The sequence below is a fragment of the Cervus canadensis genome, chromosome 5 (assembly GCF_019320065.1).
Source record: "Cervus canadensis isolate Bull #8, Minnesota chromosome 5, ASM1932006v1, whole genome shotgun sequence".
Classification (NCBI taxonomy): domain Eukaryota; kingdom Metazoa; phylum Chordata; class Mammalia; order Artiodactyla; family Cervidae; genus Cervus; species Cervus canadensis.
In genome coordinates this window covers 74,780,998-74,806,065 of record NC_057390.1, presented here as the reverse complement: position 1 = coordinate 74,806,065, position 25,068 = coordinate 74,780,998, and the positions used below count along the sequence as shown (strand labels likewise).

The window sequence follows — 25,068 nt, the reverse complement described above, 5'->3', positions numbered from 1 at the left end:
TTTGCTTGTATCACTCAAAGTCCTTAGCAAAATACTTAGAAGGCAGAGTTTAACATTGATTGTTAAGGCTCAATGTGAAATCTAAAAAAAAAAAAGACTAGTTCTCAGATTGAGAAAATAATTCAATAATTCAATGAGTTTTCAATTTTTGAAACCTACTATTTTTTCTAACACCACATCCAATAAACTAGCATACTTTTAAAAAACATCTTTTTGGAAGTTATAGTGAAACGGCAACAAAATATTTGTTAACAACTTTTGACAAAATACTAAGATTTGGAAACTTTTATGGTTACTTTCAGAGCTATTAGAGGGAATGATAGATCTAAAGCAACACATGTCTTCTGAAAACAAAAAGTCAGGAATATTTTTTATGTTGTTCCTATTAATATACTGATTTCATCAGAAAAATCTGGACAGGGAAAACTCTCTTCCACAAGCAGCTAAAGTGTTCTTTATGGAAGACAGGTATTTACAAGCAGTTTATTGGTAATAAAAGTGGTTTCATGGGCAAAATTCTTTCTATAATCCTCAGCTTATTACATACTAATCATCATATTGGATACCAATCCTCATACAATTATATTTCCCATTAAAAGCAAATAATGGCAGTATAGCAGTCATGAGATTATTGTGAATTCTAGAGTAAACTTATAATTATTTGACAAAGCAGGATCCTTCTGAGAGTGAAACTGGACATTACTAATGATTTTACTACAACAGGCAGAGACTGGTACCAACCCAAACCTGAACCCAGCACGCCAGGAAGTATGCTCATCCTTGTTTTAGAGAATAACATCCTAGTTAATAATACCACTGTTACATTTTAAAATTCGTTTACAAATAAGACTTGAATAAAGATGGAGTAAATATTAACATTTCCTTACCAAGATCAATGTATTTGGGATCCATAGGTGTGCCAATAGAATTACACAGAACTAGCACAAACTGTGAACAAATAAAATAGAAAGTATCAAAACCCCTGCTTATACACAATAAAAGAAATAATGCTTAACAAACCATGTTGATCTCTTTTTCAAGTATCACTAACATAGAAAGAATTGATAAAAATTAAATACAAAGAATAGCAAAGATAAACTATAGCACAAAAGTAAAGAAATATAAACTAAAATTAAACAAAGGCTGATTTCTACATATAGTGGAACACTGATTTTTAAGAGACCATTTAAGAAACACAAGTACACTGACTACATATCATTATTTGTATTTCTAAATTGCTGATTAGCTATATTCAAAACTCATTTTTATCCTATAACCAGCTATATAAAGGCTAACTTAATTTGTTACCATTGCACCAAATGTTTCCATCTCGTTCTCCTCCTTTGAAGCAATATGTAAATGACATGAGAAATTCAGAAAAATTCAGTTAATTCAGGAAAAAAAACATAATCCAACCCACTGAAAATAACTAAAATGCTAATGATTAACATATACACAAATAATTATCAATGATTCCTATTAGGAGAAATAATCAAGCATAATGTATAATTTATATAAGATAATTCTAATGATAATTTCATTTTTTGCTGTTAGTCATCTTCTCCATATCTAGTACTAAGAATACTATTTTATACAGATGTTTTTCAGATTAGAATAATATTTTCAAACAAGCCCATTCTCAATGTTCTATTTATGCACAGATGTTTTCTTTTCTCAGTGTCTCAAAACTTGTTTAATTTCATAAACATAAACTAAATGGTAAAAATTATACTAAAATATTATGATTTACTCTTCCGCTGCTTAAACTTATTTACTGCCACAAAATACAAGTGTTTTACAAGCTTATCATTCACATGCTCAGCTCATAGTTTAAATAACCAAATAAGACTTCTTACAAAATCCCCCCAACTTCCCATTTCTTGCTCCCAAGAGTAATTACTTTCAGCTCCTGTAATTCACTCTTTCGATATTTACCTCCACAAGTGTAAGTGACTTGTTTACAGTGCTGCTTCTTGCTTCATTTTGTTTCAACTTGTGACATCATGCACCACTACCCACTGGGAAAGCCAAGCACGCGACCCTCTTTCACCCTTCTTGCCCAGCCTCCATCTCACATTCTCACCCCTCCATTTTTCCACTATAATTTTGTTATATCAGAACTTAAGGCTTACACTGGTATTACAGTTCAATTTTTAAATAACTTTAATTTTTAAAAAATTCAGTGACTACATTATTTTGACTCCATAAATGCTGTTCACAGCTGAGTCAGGTACAACATGATTTATTTTCCTCTCAAGCATATTTTGCTTTTCCTGTTGTGGATAATTGCCTTTATCTTTTTTCTCTTTACTTAGTTTTCTCTGTATTTAATACTAACCAAGTCCCCCATTATCTCCCAGTTACATATGTCTCCCCTCAGGAGCTCAACCACATTAAATATTGTATTAATTTCATTTTGAGTTTCTTCTGGAGCCACGTGGCCTGCTCTCCTTTGGTGATCCACTCTCTCAGCACATGCAGAACTGTCACCTGGAACCACTCCTCCCCATGGTCGTCAGGTGATCTTGTTTCTTCCTCTTTCCTGGTTTTTCATTTTGGGGAACCGTATCCTGAAGTCCCTTCCAAAGTTAAGGAAGCTCAGAAGGTAAATTTTTGGTGATCTCATACATCTAAAAATGTCTTTATTCCACCCTCATATTTAATGAATTGTTTACCTAAGGTATAGAATTCAAGGTGGGAAAACATTTTCCTTCAGAATTTTGAAAGCAATTCTCCAAAGTATTTTAAGCTGACAAGTAAAATGCTAGTATGATTCCTGATCCCATGAAATCTGTTCTGGAACCAAGTGGGAACAGAAGATTGGGGTAGCATTCATTTAACTGCCCTGTTTTCAGCAAGAGTCCCTCTACCCTTCCCTATGCTTAGCGCCCCTCAATGCAGAGACTCTTTGTATCCTCGCTGGAGGGCAAACTAGTCTCCCTGGGAGTGAGAAGCGCAGCTGTTCAGGGGCTCAGAGAGGGAGGGAATCTAGAAATCTGCTTCTTTATACACCCTTTTTATTTTCCCCCAAAGTACTCTCCTGCATACTCTCTTTCTCCTACCAGGTACCACCATCAAGTCCCATGTCTCTGGGATTCTGTGATACAAACTGGTTGCTTTTTTCCTTTCTCCACTGATGAAGACAGAATTCCACTTTCCTGGGTCTGCTAAGGTAATTACCACTAATCCCCCTACTCTCTAAACTCCAAAATTATGTTGCTGTTTCCTCACCCTTTCTGGACCCTATAGGCTTGTGGCTTTTTAAAAAATACCTTTCCCTTTGTTTCAGTGAGTTTCAGGAGAGAACAGAGCCAAGTGTGACTGTTCAAATGGCTGCCTTCAACTAAAAATTCTATGCTTTTTAGTGGGATACAATAATTTATCAAAGACACTGGTAGCCCTTTTTTGAAAAATTTACATACTTCTGCAAATATTTAAATGACTAGCAGACTTTTTTTAAGGGCATTATTTATATTATTAATTTTTTGTTATGAGACATTAACTTTTAAAGCAATATAACTCCACATAAAAGTACATTTCTAAATGTTGAAACTACTCAAATTGTTATAAATGGCCATTGTTACATAATTTCTTGAGCCTTTGTACTAGACATCTGGTTTTTCATTTTTACTTATGGAATTTTAAATTGGAAAAGGACTGTGGTATTTTAAATATATTTCAGAGACAAAAAGCTTCAGTACCAGTCAGTATAAACTGCCAATGGATTAACTGATTAGAGAAAAAAATCAGGGGACAGAGAACCGATGGAGTCATAGAACTCTCCAAACAGAGGCCTAGACAGACCTGGACAATAGACCCAATACTTTCTGTACCTGCCAGTAGAAAGGCTATGCTTGAGAAGATAGATAACTAGAGCCCAATTCAGCCAAGTAGTTAAACCCATCTAAGTTTTAAGATATCAAGGAACACCTACCTGAGGGTGATTTTCATCAGCTTTTGTTGCCAAAATGCAGAAGTCGCCACAGGTAGTAATAGAAATGAGACTCTTCACATACTTAACATACTTGTCATTGTTTTTTGTATCCCAAAAGGTAACACAGTACTCTGGACGATCAGGTCTGGTATAAGCATAAACTACGGTGTTTGAGCAATAACCCCACTAGGAAGAAAGGAAGGAAGAAAGGGAGGAAACAGAAGGAGGGAAGTTGGGAGGGAAGGGAAAGGATGAGAGAAATAGCAATTAACATTGGGAAAGTCACATCATTATATTTTTTCCTCGAGAAATATTGCAGGTATGTGGTTTATCAGTGCTGACAAAAGTAATCCTTTAGAAATAGAAAAGAGAGGGACTGAATATTCAGCTTCATATCTCTTCTCAATAAAATAACAAGTCTAAAAGTAATTTAAAAAAAAAAGCACTGCAAAAACAAATTGGGCTTAACTTTCCTCATTTTAATTTGTAAGATTTAAGCTTCAGTGGTGAAAATTTCAGATTTTTCAATAGTCAATAATAGCCGTGTGGGGGACAACAGCAAGAGTGATCCCTTCTGAAGTTCAATTCCAAATCCTGAAGCCAAAATTCAAAGACAGTTGCTTTGCCTTTTTTCTCTCATCCACACTTTTTATATTTGTTTTTTATCAGAGTAGCATATGCACATAGTTTACAGTCAAATAATTCTACATGGTTTATTTAACACAAAAACAAAATGCAGGACCCCCTCTGCCTAATTTCCTCCTCGGGGTAGCCATTTACAACTCTTTTAGCTGTAAACTGTCTTGGTTTTGCTTTCCATATCATTTATGTGTATTGATTACAGAACTTAGAGCTTTCCCTCTCCCAACAAATTTATACATAATTTTGGATAAACTGATATTCAGTGTCAACATTATTAACATTTCTTTACTATTGTTTCGGGGAGCACACGGCACACTTACCACGCTTGGTACTCTTTATATGTAGTATTCCAGAAAAGTTTACTAGTTTACTAATTCTACGGTGTTCACACTGAAAAGCCTCCTTTCAGCTGCTTTCTAAAACAAAGTGGCTATGAATATATACAAAATACAGAGACTATACTTTCAACTATAATAAAATATATAATAAAAACATCTTTTTTTCTTTACAACTGCTCTTAATACTCACCTTATAATCAGGTCGAATATTTGCAAAATATATAAAAGAATCAACAGTCAGTGCAATTTTCAGTCCACCTCCTTCCCAAGATAGTGCAGACATGTGCTTTCCAGGAACCTTCAAAGTACCCAGATGCTGAAAAAAAAAAATTATATTTAACCTAAAGTATCACAATTAAATAAAATACCACCTATCACTTCACAGAGATCAAAAGCAGTACAAAAATTATTTTATGAAAGGTTGTTACATACTTCAAATCATTTTCCTTCCATTTTTATAATGAAAAACAAATGTATGATAGGAGAAATTAACAAACTATAGCCAAAGAATTCAGTATCAAATTTCATCAAATCTAAGATGCCAGAGATTTAAATATGCATCTTTATTTTTATGTCCAACTTAGGAAAGAAAAACACATTGCTGAAAGTTAAAATAGGACAACTTTGATTTTAACATGCATTCCAATTTAGGGTTGGAAAGAATTGTGCATCTTAGATTCAATGAAATACTGGAGTAGTAAACTCGGTCCTTAGGTCCTGCCTCTTATTCAGCCCCCACCCACCCTCAACAGCCAACCAGATGCCCAGCCTTTTGCTTTCGCTCCTTTCCTTCATCATAACTGCCTTCTTTCTTGACTGAACTAGCTAGTAGCCTCCTAACTACAAGTTTTACCTTTTATTTCTTTCCCACCCTTCCAATTCAATCCCTGCTACCATGACTATCATTCTGGAACACCAATCCAATTATATCCTAGTCTACTTTTAAAAATGTTTAATACTTTTTCAAAATCAGTAGCTACCCACCATCATATTGTCTGGAATCGTATACAATGCCTTCCCCCCATTTGCCCAAAACTCTGTGGCTCAATACCCTACAAGTTAACCATCATTACCGTGTTCTCCTCACGAGGGAACTACTCTGCCTCCATTCCTTTGGCCCATATAATCTCTCTTCTGCCTGAAATCCTTTCCCCCAAGTCTCCCCCATCCAACTATTCCTTGTCCTCCTGGAGTGCTCCTATTCACCCTTTAAGATACATCTTAAATATTACTTCCTGCCTTCTTGCCGCCCTCTGTGGTTCCAGAGAATTTAGACAGTGAGCTACTTGACAACACTAACTTGCTCATATTCACTTTTATTTCCCTATCCCTTAATAGATTCTTTGGTAAACAAGTAAAAAAAAAAAAAATCTATCAAGTAAATAAATGTATAATGTAATCAAATGAATTTCTTTGTATACTGACAGTATATTTAAAGGTTAAATTAAAAAATGGAATAGATCAATACAAAGATCTTTTTAATGTGGCCATAGAAAGAAAACATTTTTAATCTATGTGTATTTCACAAAACAGTATACTCCCCAGAATTTTAATAAATTATACTGGTATCCCTTATTCTTATGCAGATATGCTCTAAAATCAAATTTAATATATTAAACTCCATTTTGCCATGGCATGCAATGGGGGGCAGGGGGGGAGTTTTAACCTAGGAGGGTGCACTCCATCTGTCCTGCTGCCTGTATGAAGCCAGAGGAAACAAACAGGCTCTCACAACAGGACTCCTGGCCCTGACACCCACGCTATGAGAAGAAGGCTGCCATCTCATTCTGCCAACATGGCAGGCGGTGGCAGCAGCAAGGACAGCTGGCTTTTAGGGAGCACTCACTGAGCCCTGCGGTAGGCGTTTTCCCACCGCTACCTCCTTTAGTGTTCACAGCAGTCTTGAGGAATAAGAAAGCTGAGTCTTAGAGGTTAACTGACTTCTCTGAGGGGAACAGCTCTGTAGAAACAGAGTTCAAAGCCAAAGCCAGGCCAGACTAAAAACCCCATGCTCTGTTAGCCCCTCCCATGGCTAAGTAAGACCACACTGAAAAGACCAGAAGAGCCTAGCCCTCAGAATCAAAAGTGAATTCTTCCCTGAGGTTTTCCTTAAGTTGACATCTCTAGTTAAGTTCCTTCCAAGTTCTTCCTAATAACATAGATCCAAAAATAAATACCTCATATATTCACTTATTCAAAAAATATTAAGTGACCAAATACCCCGAGGACTAGGCTAGATATTTTTAATTACAACTATACCAAAAGCCACTTACAGTTTTCAGTTTAACACATAACATGGTGATTTGCAAGATAAAGCATATGAGCCTTTGAATGCATGTTATCATACCTAGAGAAGACTGAACTAACAAAAATAAGCTGATAAAATACAGTGATAAATAAGCCAATGGCGACAGATAGAAATAACCAACAAAGAACGTGAATTTAAAAGAAAGCTATAAACACTGAGATAACTAGAATTCAGATTTTTAATTATTTAGGAACCTTGAGAATTGTGCTTCTGTTTTTCCTTAGCTTTTAGCATCTACCAGAAATATTATTAGCTGATAATGAACAGAGACCACCTACTCTCCAGAGAACATTCTACTAGGTAACTTTCAGCATCATCTGACACCACTGTTTACCCCGACAGAAGTTATTAAAATACAGGAAAAAAAAAAAAAAACTAACATAGTAAAAACAACTGGTACAGACTTTGGTATAGCCAAAAATAGAAATTATTGAAGTTTGTGGTGAATTTATAAAAACCAACAGGATATCCAAAAGAAACTGAATATAGTCTAAGTTTAGAAAATAAAATACGTAAAAACTTATTAATATTAGTTACTAAGTTCTCACTTTCTAAATTATTTAAAGTGTATAACAAATTAATTCTCCTATTTGATATTTACTACTGCTTTAAGAAACCTCTCTTTGAAAATTAAATTAATAATAATACTGAGAAGGATAGTATTTATTTTTTAAAATATATTTATTTTTAATGTAGTAACACCTAAGATTCATTCTTAAGATAGATTTTCTTAAAATAAGCAATTATTTCACAACAAATTGAAACAGAAGTTTGGAAGAAGGACAGACTGATATGTATATTTAATACCTATTCACATTTAATATATCATATTAAAACCCCCTAAAATTAATCTGAAACTACTAAATTACACTAAAAACAACTCAAAAACCACCTGTGAAAAAGATGCATATGCATATTACAGAGAAAATATTCTCAATAACTATTCCCCAGTGATTTTACATGAAACATGTGGTTTTCTGAATGTAAAGACTATAAAATAAATTCCACGATAAAATGAAGGCTTATGATATGAGGATATTAATCAAAGAAATACACCTGATAGTTGATCATTTTTATTTAAAATGTCCCCTTCAAAAAAAAGTGACAAGTGTATACCCCTTCCTCCATTCTTTTTTTCCCCTATCTTATTCACTGCATATTTAAAAGGAAAGAAAGAAAGACAAAATCTTTAATGAGACATTTACCTCACCAAATGGAGTATAAAATTGCACAATGTTTATATCTTTATCCTGAGTGATGACCTTCTGGGAGCCTGCCACTGCTAAGACGCTGCCAGTGTGGTTCCACTGGATACTTACTACATACATGCCAGTATCAATTAAAACAGGATCTAGTCCAAAAAAAAGGAATTAATGGTAAAATATTTAGCCGAGAGAACTTTTTACAATCTTAAGCACAATTTTTTAAAATATTTTTTTAATTCTGCACATTTAAAAAAAAAAGAGAAATTACATACTTTGGTCATTCTCATGTCTCATTATTTGGCATCTCCCATTGTCAAAACAGATGGCAAGGCAGGGGCAATCTGGCTCCACGTAACCCTCTGCACCATGGTACCAATGAATCCCAGCAATGCTGACGGCTCCAGTGACGTTCACTAAACAGTTCAGCTTCATTTTCATCTAAATAAAATCAGTGCGCTAGTATTTTATATTTGAAAACAGTAGTATCATTAGTGTGAACAGAGTATTATTATGGAAGGAACACTGAAATGTGAAAATCTGGTTTTGAATGCAAGCTCCATCACTTACTGATGCACCAACCATGGACGAATCACTTCACCTGAGTTTCAGTTTTCGTAATTTGTAAAATGAGGATTTAAAAAAAAAAAAAGTAAAAAAAAGTTCACAGAGTTTTGTGAGACTCAAATGATCAAAGGTATACAAAAGTGCTTTGAAAATAGCAAAGTGTCATGTAGATATTGGTTATTATCACTTCCACTGACTGGATTCATGTGATGTCTTGACCCTGACTAAAAACAAGTCGCTCCATAAGTAAGGTCAGAGATCTGCCATAGCTAGATCTCACAAAGCCAGAGCTTTCCTTGAGATTCTATCCTAGCCTATTCTATTTTGCCTTCTTTCCAGGACCTGATTTTTGTCCCTTACTGTATAAGCCTGCCATCCTTTTCACAAGCTTTAATACCTTGCTACAAAAAATATCTCATGTAAACTTCGGCTTTGGGTATTAGAAGACACAAAGGTTAACTTCACATCATCCTACCCATCATTCCTCAGTTTCAACACACTGCAGTTTTATCCTTCCAGCTACCAGAAAATCAGAACTAAAAGCACTAATTTACCTTGAAGCAACACAATGTTTTCTTAATAAAACAAACTAAGGAAAAAAAAACCTGAATTAAAGACTATCTTGATTACACAAATTATCATAATAAATAAATGTGTGTAAACATATAAAAATGATATATAAAATAAGCATACAAAGTTGTAAAAATAAAAATATATATACACTTACAATAAAATTTCCTTGATTATCATAAATGTGTATCTCTCCATTAGCCATTCCAAAAAGTAAGACTTTACTATCTGCGGACCATGCTACATGGCATAACTGCACACCCTTCAGGTCTTTTCCCCAAATGCGATTCCCTAAAACAAACATAAAACATAATTATTTCATTAAAATGTCAAGGTCACGATTCTCTAACAACTGCTCTAGAAATCTCTGTTTCCTAAAGGGCTCTCACATTCTTCACAGCATTCAGTTGTTTAATTTATTCAGTCATTAGATACTCACTGAGCACCTACTATGTGCCAAACACTCTACTAAGCATTTGAAATAGCAGCTGTTTCCAACTCTCTCCCTTCTCTTCTAAATTCTGACTCAGGACCTTACTCCCAATTAGCAGAAGAATTCACCTTTTACTTTGGAAAGAAAATAAAAGCTTTCAAAAAAAAAAAATCCCCCACCCCCACTTTCAAACATTCAGAAAATAAGTGAATCCACACTTATTCTTTCTGCTTTGCCCCCTAATACAAAGGAAGAGGTATGTCCCCAACCAGACACCAATCTAAAGTGAACCCCTCTACCTATTCTCTGATCTAGTCCCTCTGACGACCAATGCAGGAGACACAGGTTCAGTCCCTGGGTCAGGAAGATCCCCTGGAGAAGGAAACGGCAACCCACTCCAGTGTTCTTGCCTGGGAAATCCCATGGACAAAGGAGCCTGGTGAGCTACAGTCCATGGAGTCACAAAAGAGTCAGACACGACTTACTGACTAAACAATAAGACTTAAAATAAGTGATTCTTAAATGTCATCATATTGTACAGCAATTATTTTCTCTTTTCGTATTTATTTTTCTGTCAGAATGCTAATATATGATAACATTTAAACCTCTAAATATCAAAACTTCAGCTAAATCTTGACCTTAGCTCCAGGTACAAAATGCATTACCATCCACTGAACCAACGATCACAGCCCCATCCTCATATACAATGCAGATCTTCTGTCCATCAGCATTCCAGCTCATGCTTCGAACCACTGACTTATTTCTGTTGTTGATCATCTCCTCATACCAAGAGCCTGTATTCACAAAGGAAAACAAATGGCAAGTCAAAACTCTCACATCTGATAAATTGTACTTTAGAGTTGGAAACTTTCCATAAAACAGACTATGGGACAAATAACTGCAAAGTTTTCCACAACCTAAGACATTAAACTACAAAATTTTCAAATCCAACAGAACAAGATGAAAAAATAACTCATGCCTTGACTAATAATTGCTTCAAATATTATCACAGAAAACACAATAAATGCCTTTCTCTCTTTTTTCTATCAATTAAAAAATAAAACTTCCATTTGCTTCCGAAGGGCCAAAATGAGTGATTTTTCTCAAAGACTGATTTTTCCCACTCTTGAGTGCACCTCACATAATAACCAAGAAAAAACAGAATAACCACAGTTACTTCATAAGTATGCCTAAACTCTCCAATGATTAATTGTAGGCATGTTAAATGTAAGCATATTGTGTAAAAACTAGAAGACTGAAAAAAATTTTAAGTTCACATCACATTAGTGATGTAACATCATTAAACCTGAGTGACAAAAACGTTCTTGTATTTATCTACATAGGGTTGAGGTGAGATGTGACTTGTCTCAAGGTATAATCAAATGTAAGGCATATCACAAGGCTATTTTGTTTTCTTTTTGTTCTTTAAAAGGCTTTATTACATTCCCATACACCCAATTCTGGCCTAAAGCCAAGCAAGTAATTAAGTAACATGGAAAAACTAGTCAGAACAGGGTATTACCCATCAAGACTGAGGCTCAGAGAAGACCTACTCTAATCTCGTGTACTTTCACACTCTACTCCCTACACATATATACACAGACATAAACTTTAAAAATAAATGGATGAGTTTGTGTACTACAGCATATTTTAATTAAGAATTTTTAAAGGTATATACCCTAAGCATTTTTAAAACCACACACGAGCTAAAGTACCCTTTTCATTCAAAGATGATGCCTACAGGCCTCAAGAGAACATGTATTATGAGTTATTTTTCTGGTAACAGTGATACACCTAAATTAATCTTTCTCTGACTCTTTCAACTCTGGGCAAAAGGCACAAATGGGGAGCCAGCAGTCACAGCTGAGATAAAAATCTATATCCATGAAGGAAAAGGAAGCTAACTGACTCATTAAGGGAAATGAATTATTGCTTTTGACTTCATATATGTGTTTTTATCTACTAAACTAACTCCAGTCACTGACCACAGATAAACGAATTCTTATTGGAAACTTGAAAAAGAGAGCTATCTCAAGCAGAAACTATTCTGCCAAGAGTCTAAGCTCAGTTTGAAGATAACCAACAGTCACATAATTCACTTTCTTAATGCATGGTCACAGTTCAAAAGAAATAAGGTTAAAGGTAAAAGTAGGAATCCATAAATCTGGAAATATCACCCCCATGAACTCCTACTGCTAGGTAAAAAGAGTCTGTTTCAAAGATGTTATTTCTCTGTTCAACTACTGTAATCCAAACTCCAATCTGTGGAAGATTAAATAAGCTGTCCTAATATACCTTTATATAACATCCAAACAATAATAAGCCCATTTTCGTCACTGGTAGTCAACTTCTGATATTGTTCATTCCATATTACGACTTGAACAGAACCTAAAAATGTATAAAAACAGTTTAGAAACTAAAAAAAAACAAAAAGAAGCTACAATTAATTTCAAATTTATATTTTCATAATACCGAGAGTATGTTAAAATCAGTACCGTTTCTGGGCAACTAACCAGTCTAATATTACTCAAAAATGTTCACAGAACACAGTTACTATTATCACCTGTTTCTACAACAATGCCTAATACTAATTTTCATGTTTATTCCTATTTTATGCCAGCTAAGGGACCAATTCAGTTCAGTTCAGTTCAGTCACTCAGTCGTGTCCGACTCTCTGCAACCCCATGAATCACAGCACGCCAGGCCTCTCTGTCCATCAGCAACTCCCGGAGTTTACTCAAACTCAAGTTCATCAAGTCGGTGATGCCATCCAGCCATCTCATCCTCTGTCGTCCCCTTCTCCTCCTGCCCCCAATCCCTCCCGGCATCAGGGTCTTTTCCAGTGAGTCAACTCTTCACATGAGATGGCCAAAGTACTGGAGTTTCAGCTTCAGCATCACCCAGGACTTAACTCCTTCAGGATGGACTGGTTGAATCTCCTTGCAGTCCAAGGGACTCTCAAGAGTCTTCTCCAACACCACAGTTCAAAAGCATCAATTTTTCAGTGCTCAGCTTTCTTCACAGTCCAACTCTCACATCCATACATGACCACTGGAAAAACTATAGCCTTGACCAGACAGACCTTTGTTGGCAAAGTAATGTCTCTGCGTTTTACATGCTATCTAGGTTGGTCATAACTTTCCTTCCAAGGGGCCAATTAGGATCAGCTATAAGAGTTGCCATAGATCTGGTGACAGAAACAAATGTAAGTAAGATTTACCCAATTTGCCTGACTCCCAAGGACTATGATACCCAAAGGACATCATACTAAGTACTTGTTTTTTTTCTTTTGAGGGGGTGGTATTTGTCAAAGAGATGTCTCTGAATCTCTCCCCCTGTGCCTCACCTTGTTTTCTATTCTATTAGTAACACACTCTTGAGCATATCTTAAACCTCTGGGTTATATGAACAAATGTGTTTTTTTTTAGTTTTTTAATCCCTGAATACTTTATTGTATATTTCCTAAGAACAAGGGCATTCTCCTTCAAAACCGTTTTACAAATTAGAAATTTTAACACATACACTATTATCTCCAACCCACAGTCTACATTTAAGTTTTATCAAATGTCCAAATAATGTCCTTGATAGATAGCTGTTTTTCTCATTTCAAGATCCAGTCTAGCATCATCCAGTACATTCAGGTGTCATGTCTCTTCAGTCTATATTAATCTGAGACCATAAAACAGACTCTTAAAAAGGAGGATATCCTATCCATAGACAGATAGTATTTTTAATATATAAAATAATAGCTACTTTTTTCATACCTATTGAAGATGCTATTTAATCATGTGAAAGTTGTTGAATGACTCTAGGCCATGTAAATTATGACTAAACAGAAATGATTACTTTAAATAAGACCACTGTTTAAAACGATGACATTTTTGCATAATTATGGCTAAACAGAAATGATTATTTTAAATAAGACCATCATTTAAACAAGGACATTTTTGCATTAAGTAAGTCATTTCTTGGAGAAGGGAATGGCAACCCACTCCAGTATTCTTGCCTGGAGAATCCCATGGACAGAGGAGCCTGGTGGGCTACAGTCCATGGGGTTGCAAAGAGTCGGACATGACTGAAGCGACTTAGCACGCACGCACAAGTCATTTCTAAGGCTTCCCCAATGGCTCAGTGGGTAAAGAAACCACCTGCAATGTGGATTGGACCCCTCGGCTCCAGGAGACTCTGGTTGGATCCCGAGGTTGGGAAGATTCCCTGGTGAAGAAAATGGCACCACTCTAGTATTCCTGCCTAAAAAATCGCATGGACAGAGGAACCTGACAGGCTCCAATCCATGGGGCCACAAAGAGTCAGACACGGCTGAGCAACTAAGCATACACACACAAGTGGTTCTAAATACCTAAAAATACTATTCAAATATGATTTAAAAATTTACATGACTCACCACTATGACCTTCGAGAGTCTGATTCATAGAAAGGTTACTAGGGGCTGCAAGACCCCTCAATTTTGTATCATCTGAAAAAACAAAAACAAAACATACTATGGCAAATATACAAAAGTGACAGATTATAAGATTTTGACATTTCTTGCTTTTTTTCCTATTCCTAAATAATATGAGAATAATTTTTTAAAGAATGCCTTATTCTGACCTATTTTTCTCATGGTGGAAACATGGACAAACACATACCCCCTTGCAAGATATTATTCTGGTGAAATAAAGCAAAATGTATAAAAGAACACTTTACTTAGCATATTAAATATAATTAGTAATTATTATTGCTACTTATTCCTTCCCAAAAGACAACAAAAAAGGAGTATTTATGATTTTAGATTGAAAACTCTAAAGGCATAAGAGAGATCAAAAAGCAAAGATTTAGCATCGAAACATGTATATTGTCTGTGGTGAAACAGATCACCAGCCCAGGTTGGATGCATGAGACAAGTGCTTGGGCCTGGTGCACTGGGAAGACCCAGAGGGATCCGGTAGAGAGGGAGGTGGGAGGGGGGATTGGGATGGGGAATACATGTAAATCCATGGCTGATTCATGTCAATGTATGACAAAAACCACTCAATATTGTAAAGTAATTAGCCTCCAGCTAATAAAAATAAGTGAAAAAAAACAAACAAAGAAAAAAGCAAAGATTTGGGAAACTAGTTTTTATTCGATTTTGCAGAATCTTATATTCCTTCATTCATTCACTCAACAAACATTTATTGAATGTCTACACTCTATGCACTGTGGAAGGTTCTGAATACAAAATGATGGAAAAAAGGCCTCTACCCCTAGAAACCTTATAGTCTGCTGCTGCTGCTGCTGCTAAGTCACTTCAGTCATGTTCGACTCTGTGTGACCCCATAGACGTCAGACCACCAGGCTCCGCCGTCCCTGGGATTCTCCAGGCAAGAACACTGGAGCGGGTTGCCATTTCCTTCTCCAATGCGGCGAAAGTGAAAAGTCAAAGTGAAGTCGCTTAGTCGAGTCCGACTCTTAGCGACCCCATGGACTGCAGCCCACCAGGCCTCTCCATCCACGGGATTTTCCAGGCAAGAGTACTGGAGTGGGGTGCCATTGCCTTCTCCATATAGTCTACTGAGGGGACAGATATTAAATAGACACTCACACACCCACATAAATATATATGCATATATATAAAATTGTGCTTCCTTTGTAGCTCAGTTGGTAAAGAATCTGCCTACAATGCAGGAGACTGAGGTTCGATTCCTGGGTCAGGAAGATCCCCTGGAGAAGGAAATGGCAACCCACTTCTGTATTCTTGCCTTGAGAATCCCATGGACAGAGGAGCTGGCAAGTTACAGTCCATAGGTTCACAAGAGTCAGACATGATTTAGCAACTAAACCACCATCATATATAAAATTATAAACTGGGAAAAGTAAAAGCATAATAAGAGATAGGAAACAGAGGGGGAGTTAACTTAGATTGGAGGGAGGGAGAACCAGGGAAGGAGCTCTGAAGAAATGGTATCTAAACTGAGACCAAGGGATAAACTGGAAAAAGCCAAGCCAGTTACGGAAAGGGGGACAGTATTTCAGGCTAGGATGCAGCAAATGCAATAGCCCCTAGGTAGAATTTTAGAGCCTTTAGCAAACTGAAAGAAGGCCTATATGGTTGAATAAGGGGAGAATGGCATAAGATGAGGCAGAAGTAATAGGCACAGGAAAAAATTTGAAGTCTTTGCAAGAAGCAATGAAAAGTTTTTATGTTATCCAAAGTGCAATGTAAGCCTTTAAAGGCTGTTTATTATTTTAAGTGACTTTTTCTCTTGGATTACTAATCATAGTACAGAGAAGAATATAAAATGTCTTCTCAGTAAAATGAATCTTCACTTAGAAAATGTGATGTGTGTGTGTGTTTGTGTGTGTGTGTTAGTTGCTTAGTCGTGTCCGACTCTTTGCAGCCCCATAGAGTGTAGCCCACCAGGCTCCTCCGTCCATGGGATTCTCCAGGCAAGAACACTGGAGTGGGTTGCCATTTCCTCCTCCAAAAGGAACTATACAAAGAAAGAAAGTGAAGTTGCTCAGTCATGTCTGACTCTTGGCAACCCCATGGACTGTAGCCAGCCAGGCTCCTCCATCCATGGAATTTTCCAGGCAAGAGTACTGGAGTGGGTTGCCATTTCCTTCTCCCAGAAAATCTGACAGTCACATGTAAAATACGCCATTTGAAACATTCATTTAAAAATACTAATTTATGAAAATCTATTGATTAGTATGAAAATACTAATTTATGAAAAAGAATTTGTAGGAGCGGGAATTTTTATAAGTTGATGCTGAAGAAAATTCTACTTTCAGATAACATGTATCTTAAAATTACTATGAAATATATTCTTTATTCTGAAAATAATCTCAGAGGGAAAAAATATCTGAGTTCCTCTAAAACCATTGGTTCTAACTATCCAGTTACTGTCTTGGTAACATGAAGAAGAATACACATATATAACCTCACAATCATCTCTCAAACAATTAGGATAGAATAAATGTTGTTGACGTACACATTAGGTTGAACCTTGTTTTTTCAACAGTGGGTTTTCTCACTTGTTGAATCTCTTTAAAGATGTACTACCCACTTAAGCCTTATTCTAGTTCTAAAAACATTTCATAAAAACATATTTCTTAACTTAAAGCACTGAAAATCCATTCTAATGCGTATAGTCACAGTCACTACAATCAAGTAAAATTAGTGATATGTGAGTCTAAGGGTTTGCAGGACCCAACACATTTGAAAGTTTGATGAAGTAGTTCCATCCTTCCATTGGCTTACATGATCTGAATTCAAAATTCTGCATAGCACGCATGTTTTCTATTTGTTAAACCATGAAGTGTAGACTCTTCACAAAACATATTCTGACACACGAGAACAAGTTTTTTAAATTCTCCTTTACACAGTGAACAAACAGCTTCCACATCTGAATACTGTCTTTTGCTAGCAGTAACTCCAGAACTTTATTATGCAGAAAATATTTGCAAAATCTATCTGAAAGCTCAGATATCCAAAAGAAAAAAACTCAAAAGTTTTCAGTGAGGTCAAGTAAAGCCACCAAGATTTCAAGACTCCACTGAGTTACATAACTAAACTCCCCACAGCCAATAAACAAACCAAACTGGCATGGGAACAAGCATCTGGTAATACTGACAGAATTCTTCTCAAAGCATCAACAACCCTTGGATTTGAAAAGCATGATGAAAGGAGACATCAATAAAAGAAGGCATTTGAAACCCATGAAGGGAAATTTCGGAATGAAATCAGCAATTCCAACCATCCAAAGTATCTCCCACAAGCTCAAAAGATCCAAAGGATTTACAAAGATTAATGGTAATAAAGTCACTGAGAATGAGAGAGAGAACAGAGGAAAACAGAAGACCCTGCTCAGAACACGAGGAACCGAGCCCAGTAAGTCTCTGAGCACTTTCATCTTGGGAAAACCCGGCTGACGTTCATAAACATCAGTTTTTGCATTTTGCATTCATAAAAGTGGTCAGCAGCCCAACTGCAAGAGAAATTCGCGTTATGTGTTACACAGTGAGTTTCACAAGCAGGATCGAAATGTGAAGAAGACGTTTTTGCAACGGCCGAAGAGATGGTGGGATTCTGAGAAGGAGCTGCTCTAGGCTCTACAGACTCCCGGGCAGAATCACTCAACTGCCTGGCTTCTCTGCACGACTGGCTACAAGTGACCGTGCACACATCCATGGGTGCAGCTATGGGTCCCTGCCCTGCTGTTTCTGGAACCTGGGTTCATAGCACATTCTTTAGGTATGGAGTTGGTCTGGATTATGAACACCCCTAGAACAAAGGCAGGAAGCTTCGCGTGTCAATCTCACTGCATGGGCACATGAAAAAGCTGATACTCCCACTGCCTGCAGCTCCTGAAGGGCTGTGCAGACGGCTACACAGGTGGTTTGGATGGTCTTGGAACACTTCTTCTCTGACCCAAATGCCTGCTTTCCGGCAATATTTCCTCTCGTGAAGATAAGTAGACTGTGCCATCTGCAGCAGTGGCAAGAAAAGCAAGAGATGCCATCTCCAGTCAGGGCCCTTCTCCTCAAATTCCACCATAAGCAACTCTGGCCCAGGCTGGCGTCCCTTTAAAGATCATTAGAAAGGAAACGACATGACCTGGTTCTTTTTGGTTTTTTTTTTTTTTTTAGATCACACGAGAAAGAGGCAAGAAACCATGAAGCTGATTCTCAGCCAGTCGAGGTGAGAGATGCTAGTGGCTGGGACTAGAGCGGTGGAAGGGGACAAACGGGAAGGATGGATTCAATACTCTGGAGACAGAAGCAAAGGGTTGTTGAGGAAGGTGATGTGAAGGGGGGAAGAAGTGGGCTTCTAGCTTGAGCAAATGGGTGAAATTTAAGATATTTACTGAAACAGAGACAAGCAAGAGAAGATATACAGGAGAAGGTCAAGAGTTCAGTATGAGATGCCTGTGGAAAGATTCTTGAGGAGATGTCCAAGTCTGATAAATCAGAACTGGGCTGGAGAGATATATTTAGGAATCGTCATTCCACAGAGGGCATTTAAAGCCATGGGAATGAAAGAATAAGTCTAAAGAGAATGTAAAATGAAAAGAGCCCAGAAGCAAGTTCTCAGGAATTTCAACAGTTAGAGGAGAATCTGGTAAAAGAGACTGAGAATGTATAAGTAAATAAAGGAGGGGATAGCAATATGTATAAATATAACAATAATTTAAAACACTGCAATTCTCTTTTTGTCTTGAAAAAATAACAGTTCAAGAACCAGTCAAATGTGCATAAGGACAAAAAAAAAAAAGCTGCCCATTAGATTTGTAACATGAAACTGGCTGGCAAGGAAGAGAAAAGATGGGGAAAGCAGACTGATACTCAAAGGAGAGTATCAGTTCTATCAGTTCTAATAGTTCCTTTCCTTCTAAAGTAAGAGAGTGAAAACTGGGAATACCATTACAGGGAATGCAAAGCAATGCAAGCTTTCTAGAAGGTAAACTGGCTAAACATGTGAATGACCTTTATAAATCTACATGAACTTTGATCCAGTAAATTCCACCTCTAGAACTGTATACTAGAAAGTAACTAAAGGTTCATGCAAAGAAACATCTTTAGCAAATATCTTTAGATATGAAGATACTGTTGGAAACAACCTATGTGGATACATCTAAACATCCAACACTGGAATTGGATACATAACCATTATATATATCAACAAAATGGAATACTAAACAGCCATTAAAATAATGCTATAGTAGGTATTCTACTGATGTAGAGGACTGTTATACTATATGGAAGAATGATAATAATTTAGCTATCCTGTAGCTAAAAACCAAAATGGCACTCACAAAGCCACATCTTTAGCATATCACAGTGCTTTAAATGTACTCAGCAATCAATATCTGGTGATGATTACTGGAGTAATAGTAACTTTATTACTATCGTATTTAACAATAATAGTTGTGATACAATAGATTGACCTTTTAAGACTCATCCAGCCATATTTCTCATATTTCTCTCTTTCAACATGATTTATACTCATTATTAAATTTTAAAACAAATAATTAACTCCATTTTTCAATCATTCAAGAATCTATTTTTCATCTTTCTCACACATTTCAAAGAAAATTCTAACCACATTTCATCACAAGTGTAAAAAAGGAAAAGAAATAATTTTTCTTGACAAGCCTTCAATATTAAGCATAATAAATCCATTGATTAATGTAACTAAAACTTCCTACATATTTTAGGCAAAATAAAAATATGTATAGGTACATGCACATATGTGCATATACTTATAAGTATTTGAGAAATGTAACAGAGACAAAAGTTATTTTCCTTTAAGACAGTTAAGAAAGCTAAAGCATTGAGAGATTAAATCACTAAGCAACAGAAGACAAATTCAAATTGGTACATAAGTCTCTACCTTCCAAATCTGCTTATTTCATATAATTAATCTAGCACATCAAAACAACTACTCTCTCTTTGCTTAGGCCATTAAAAATGAGGCTTGAAATTGAGACAAACTAAGTTTTGACAGAAGAAATTTTCACATACTGCAGTATGGGAAAGTCAAAATGGTTTATATATTATTTAACTTAAACTTCATGCTAACTAGAACAGTCTGTTTTTTAGGCTATCAAACTTATCTTGTATATCTGCTTTAACCATCAAAGAAAAGTATGCATTGTCCAGAAGTAAAGAATGTCCACTCTAAAGACAGAGATCCATGTCGCCCTTCCTGGGACATCAATGCTAGTACTCCTTCAACGATGAGGCTCCCTTCCCAGGAGCCAAAGTCACACTGACTCACTGCGTAGGAAGCAAATAAATTCCTCAAAAGAAGGCAGCCTCCCTGTTATGTTTGAGATTCTTTGTTCCGACAAGAGATAAAACCCTGCTAAAAACCATCTTCTTTGGAATAGTTTCTCAGAATCATCTAAGAGACTGCCTCCCCAGCTACAGTTCTCCATTTGGCTGAAGTAAAATTCTTTTCTATTCCTTTTATTAAAATCTCAGCTGTGTCGCTTGTTTCCCATGTGACCTTGGGCAGGTTATTCATTGATCAGCACCTCAGTTGTCTCATCTGAAATATCTACCTTGCAAGATTACTGTGAGGTCAAATTAGACAGTGAAGTTTAAACACCCCAGATACAGAAAGTGCTCAATAATATTTACAACTATCACTTCAAAGCTGTAAAACAGTGTTACTCAAAGTGTGGTCTGAGAACCAGCAACACCAGTATCACTACAAATGCAAATTCTCAGACCCCATTCCAGTTCTACTCTAGGGCTAAGTCCAGAAATCCATTTTAACAACCTCTGCAGGTAATTCCTATACCTGATAAAGCTTGAGAAGCAATGCTGGTAAGAAATCCAAAATGTTACTTAGTTCAACCCCTCATTTTACAAAAGACTGGACTAAAATCAAAGATGTTCAGAAACTTGCTGAAATATATTCAGAAGTCTTACAGCAGAGCCAAGGTTCCGATTCCAATCTCCTTATCTAGATATCCTATTTGGATCAGGGATTATCTAGCTCTCCAACCTAGAGCAACACTAGATAACAAATATATGTGAAACTGTGTGTTATGATTCCACAGAACTAGAAAAAGAGAAATCAAGCTGTAAAACACAAGAGACTTCTTAATAAAACAACTTTTTAAAATCCCATGTTCTGTTCTTGAGAACTAGGTGCATAATTATTAACATATCTGAAAAGCAGAAAGGACAACACAGGCCTGTAAATAAGCTGCCAAAATGTGATATTTTTGACCTTACTGAAAAGGTGATTCACGTCATTTTTATTAGACTCTTAATAATACAGAACAATCAACACATATAGCACAAGACAATATGATGACTTAGTTTTCATTCTTCATTCATTTTCATTTGCCATCGATAATTTCAGCAAAAGCCACCTGAGGTTTACATTCGATATTTTCTGAACTTCCTTACAAAAATATTCTAGAACACCCCAAAATGTTGGGTTTTTTTTTCCTTTTGAAAGAATTAGAATTGCATACTGACAAACACCATAAGCAAATCTCTCTGAACAAATGATTTTCGCTTATGCTCAAACATCTGGGCTTGCATTCATTTACCTGTCTGTGTCTCCAATTTCAAAACTTTCAGTAATCCATCGTCACCACCACATGCTATGAATCCTTGGTCCTTGTTCCAAGATACACATTTCAGCTTCACGTTATTGGGCACGGCAACCTGGAAAGCAACCACAGCCACTCACAATTTTTCACGAAGGGGTTGGTAGTGAGTCTACGGGAGATGAAGGCAGCAGAAGAAACGGTCTTGCAGAAATGTGAACCGTTACGAAAATGATTATAGTCCCTTGAACTGCCCAGGGCAGATTTGGTAAAGAGACAAAAGAACTGCCCACAGAAGGGCAGTGACTGAAAAAAAAAAAAAAAACACCAATGAGGGTGACCTGATGGATTTTTAAAAAGCAGGGGAGGTAACGGAGGTATAAATCTCTACCTCCAATCCTTATTCCCTTTCCACACACACTTTGCCTACCTTTTTGTTACTTTTCTCCTGCCCAGCGGCCCGTGATGATCCAAAGAGTTTAAATCATCTGATAAGCAACAGGTGAAGTAGGGAAAGATAGGAACGCACACAGTGATCTGCCCTGCGGGCTTCCGCCAAAGGACCTAACCAGGGGCAGGAATGGGGAAATCTTGCGAGAGAGGGGCTGCCTCCGCCAAGGACTGTGTGGGCTCAGGGACCCGCAAGAGGAAGTCCGAGGCTGGACCGCGCCGGAAGGTGGAAGAAGGGATGGAGAAGCCTGGATCACTACGCATCGCCTCTCGGGCAGAATGCCGGAATCGCCTGCAGATTGAGAAACCGGAGGAGAAGCCAGGGCGAACCCTGGGAAACTCACTTTCTTGCTCAAGTAAAAGAACATCCTGAAAACCCCGAGAGGACGACCCCAGCAGTCAAAGCCCGTCACGGGAAACTTCTTCTAAGCTGACGATCGCGAGTACCAGCGGCTCTTGGAAGCTCTCGTCGCCCTGGCAACCGCCGCCTCCCGGTCGCATCCGGGGCGCCGAAAGGACACTTCCGGCGGCGCCCTCGCATCGCCGGGCGTCGTACGCCTGCGCGGACGTCAGGGTTGCTGGTAGAGCTGTTGTCGCGGGCCCAAACCCGGGTTGGACCTGGTGGATTTGCTTCTGGGCTTTCCTGCCCAGGCACTCAGCCGGCGCCGCGACTGTCAGTTCCCTGCCTCTTAGCCTCAGGTGTCCTCGGTCCGGACGGGCTCCGAGGACCGGCCACGACCTCGGAAGGTCGCGGTGGAACTCGACCGAGGTTTCAGTACCAGCTCAGTAAGGGCGCCCATTCAAATGAGGTCGTAAGGATGGGGTGTTGTGTAAGCCCCAAAGTCCCAACATTGTGAAAAGGAAAAGTACTTTACAGGATTTGGTAGTCTGGCGCCCGTTGGTCAAACGAAGGTACCGACAAATTTTTGAGACCTTGCAAACGTTCCTTTGTGCCTTTGGGGTTTGGAGACCCCTGGAGCAATTTCAGGGTAAGAGAGATTTTGTTAATTCTGTTTGTTTTAGAACTTTAAAACAACTCATTTAAGCGGTTTGCGACCCCATGGACTGTAGCCTGCCAGGCTCCTCTTTCCATGGAATTCTCCAGGTAAGAATACTGGAGTGGGTAACTTTTCCCTTCTCCAGGGATCAAACCCAGGGGATCAAACCCAGGTCTCCCGCATTGCAGACGAATTCTTTACTAAGAGCCACCAGTGAAGCCCATTTAAGCTGTAATTGCAGCCTAAAGGTACTGATAAAAATAATATGTGTACACTTGAAACTAATACAACACTGTGAATTGCTATACTTCAATTTAAAAAAAAAAAGAATTTGTGTGAGCTTTGGCTGTTACAGCATATAATCACCATTGAGTCATAGCCTCCCATTTTTAAGTAATTGAGGTGTTGTTATTTTCTTGCTAAGGGTCAACTGTTCTGTATTCTTTTTCTACCCTATTTCTTTCTTCAATTCTTGTCCTTTCTGAACGTTTGAAGAGTTACAAAACCACCACAATTTTAGACATAGGGCAGAAACTGCCATGGAATTACTTAGTCTTATCTATTTTTTTCTCTGGTTTTACCTTTTACCATATATGCAGAAACCACTGTTGATTTGTATAATATAGTGTGTACTTTATACTTTGGGGCTTCCAGGTAGCCCAGTGCTAAAGAATCCACCTGCCAGTGAAAAAGATGCAAGAGACTCAGTTCAGTCACTCCACTGGGAAGATACTCTGGAGTAGCAAATGGCAACCTGCTTCAGTATTCTTGCCTGGAACAAAACTCCATGGGCAGAGGAACCTGGTGGGCTACAGTCCATGAGGTTGCAAAGTGGGCCCCAACTGAGCACACACACACACTGTGTACTTTCAGTTCAGTTCAGTCACTCAGTCATGTCCGAGTCTCTGCGACCCCATGGACTGCAGCACACCAGGCTTCCCTGTCCATCACCGACTCCCAGAGCTTGCTCAAACTCATGTCCATCAAGTCAGGATGCCATCCAGCCATCTCATCCTCTATCATCCCCTTGTCCTGCCTCCAATCTTTCCCAGCATCAGGATCTTTTCCAGTGAGTCAGTTCTTCACACCAGGTGGCCAAAGTATGGGAGCTTCAGCTTCAGCATCAGTCCTTCCAATTTATCTAATTTCCCCACCTGGATTCTTTCCCCATCCCCAGCAAATAATGTTCAGATCCTTTGACCTGAGTCTGTTGTCTCACTCAGCATACTGGGAAATTGACAATAAATCCTAGTACCTTTCCTGTCAGATCTAAACTGGAGCTAAAATCAGATCTTCTTTCAGTCTTAAATTGTTTTCCTTTGGTGCCCACACTTTAAGCAAGCCAATATGCTTTTTCCATTCCAACATTCCTGTCTGCTTCCAAGGCCATTTTTATATATCCTGTGATGTTCCTTTTGGCCAATTGTGCCCAGCCAAATGCACAAAACAGATCTCCCTGAGAAATCCTTACTAAACTTAATATATTTGGATAATACATACTTGTTGTCAAATATATGTGTTATCTTTTTCAGCACCAGATAACATCCCTATATGTTTTCTGGCACCTGATCAC

The 25,068-nt window shown here is 37.6% G+C and overlaps 1 protein-coding gene and 1 pseudogene across 3 annotated transcripts in view; both read right to left on the bottom strand.

The window, feature by feature from the left end:
• The window catches only part of WDR35 (WD repeat domain 35), a 51,698-nt gene extending 28,709 nt beyond the window's left edge, over window positions 1–22,989 (bottom strand). Inside the window, exons 1-12 of one of the 3 annotated variants that reach the window (XM_043469307.1) lie at window positions 22,842–22,989; window positions 22,048–22,165; window positions 14,400–14,471; window positions 12,290–12,382; window positions 10,660–10,788; window positions 9,719–9,852; window positions 8,700–8,865; window positions 8,428–8,573; window positions 5,105–5,230; window positions 3,935–4,120; window positions 1,309–1,341; window positions 888–948 (exon numbers count right to left, since the gene is read on the bottom strand). In XM_043469307.1, the coding sequence (XP_043325242.1) occupies window positions 888–948; window positions 1,309–1,341; window positions 3,935–4,120; window positions 5,105–5,230; window positions 8,428–8,573; window positions 8,700–8,865; window positions 9,719–9,852; window positions 10,660–10,788; window positions 12,290–12,382; window positions 14,400–14,471; window positions 22,048–22,165; window positions 22,842–22,865 (1,288 nt within the window). In that variant the 5' untranslated portion in view covers window positions 22,866–22,989. The remainder of the gene's footprint in view (window positions 1–887; window positions 949–1,308; window positions 1,342–3,934; window positions 4,121–5,104; window positions 5,231–8,427; window positions 8,574–8,699; window positions 8,866–9,718; window positions 9,853–10,659; window positions 10,789–12,289; window positions 12,383–14,399; window positions 14,472–22,047; window positions 22,166–22,841) is intronic. The other 2 variants (XM_043469305.1, XM_043469306.1) reach the window with 2 other exon arrangements.
• Window positions 16,732–22,027, bottom strand: LOC122441307 (annotated as a pseudogene).
• Window positions 22,990–25,068: the final 2,079 nt, after the last annotated feature.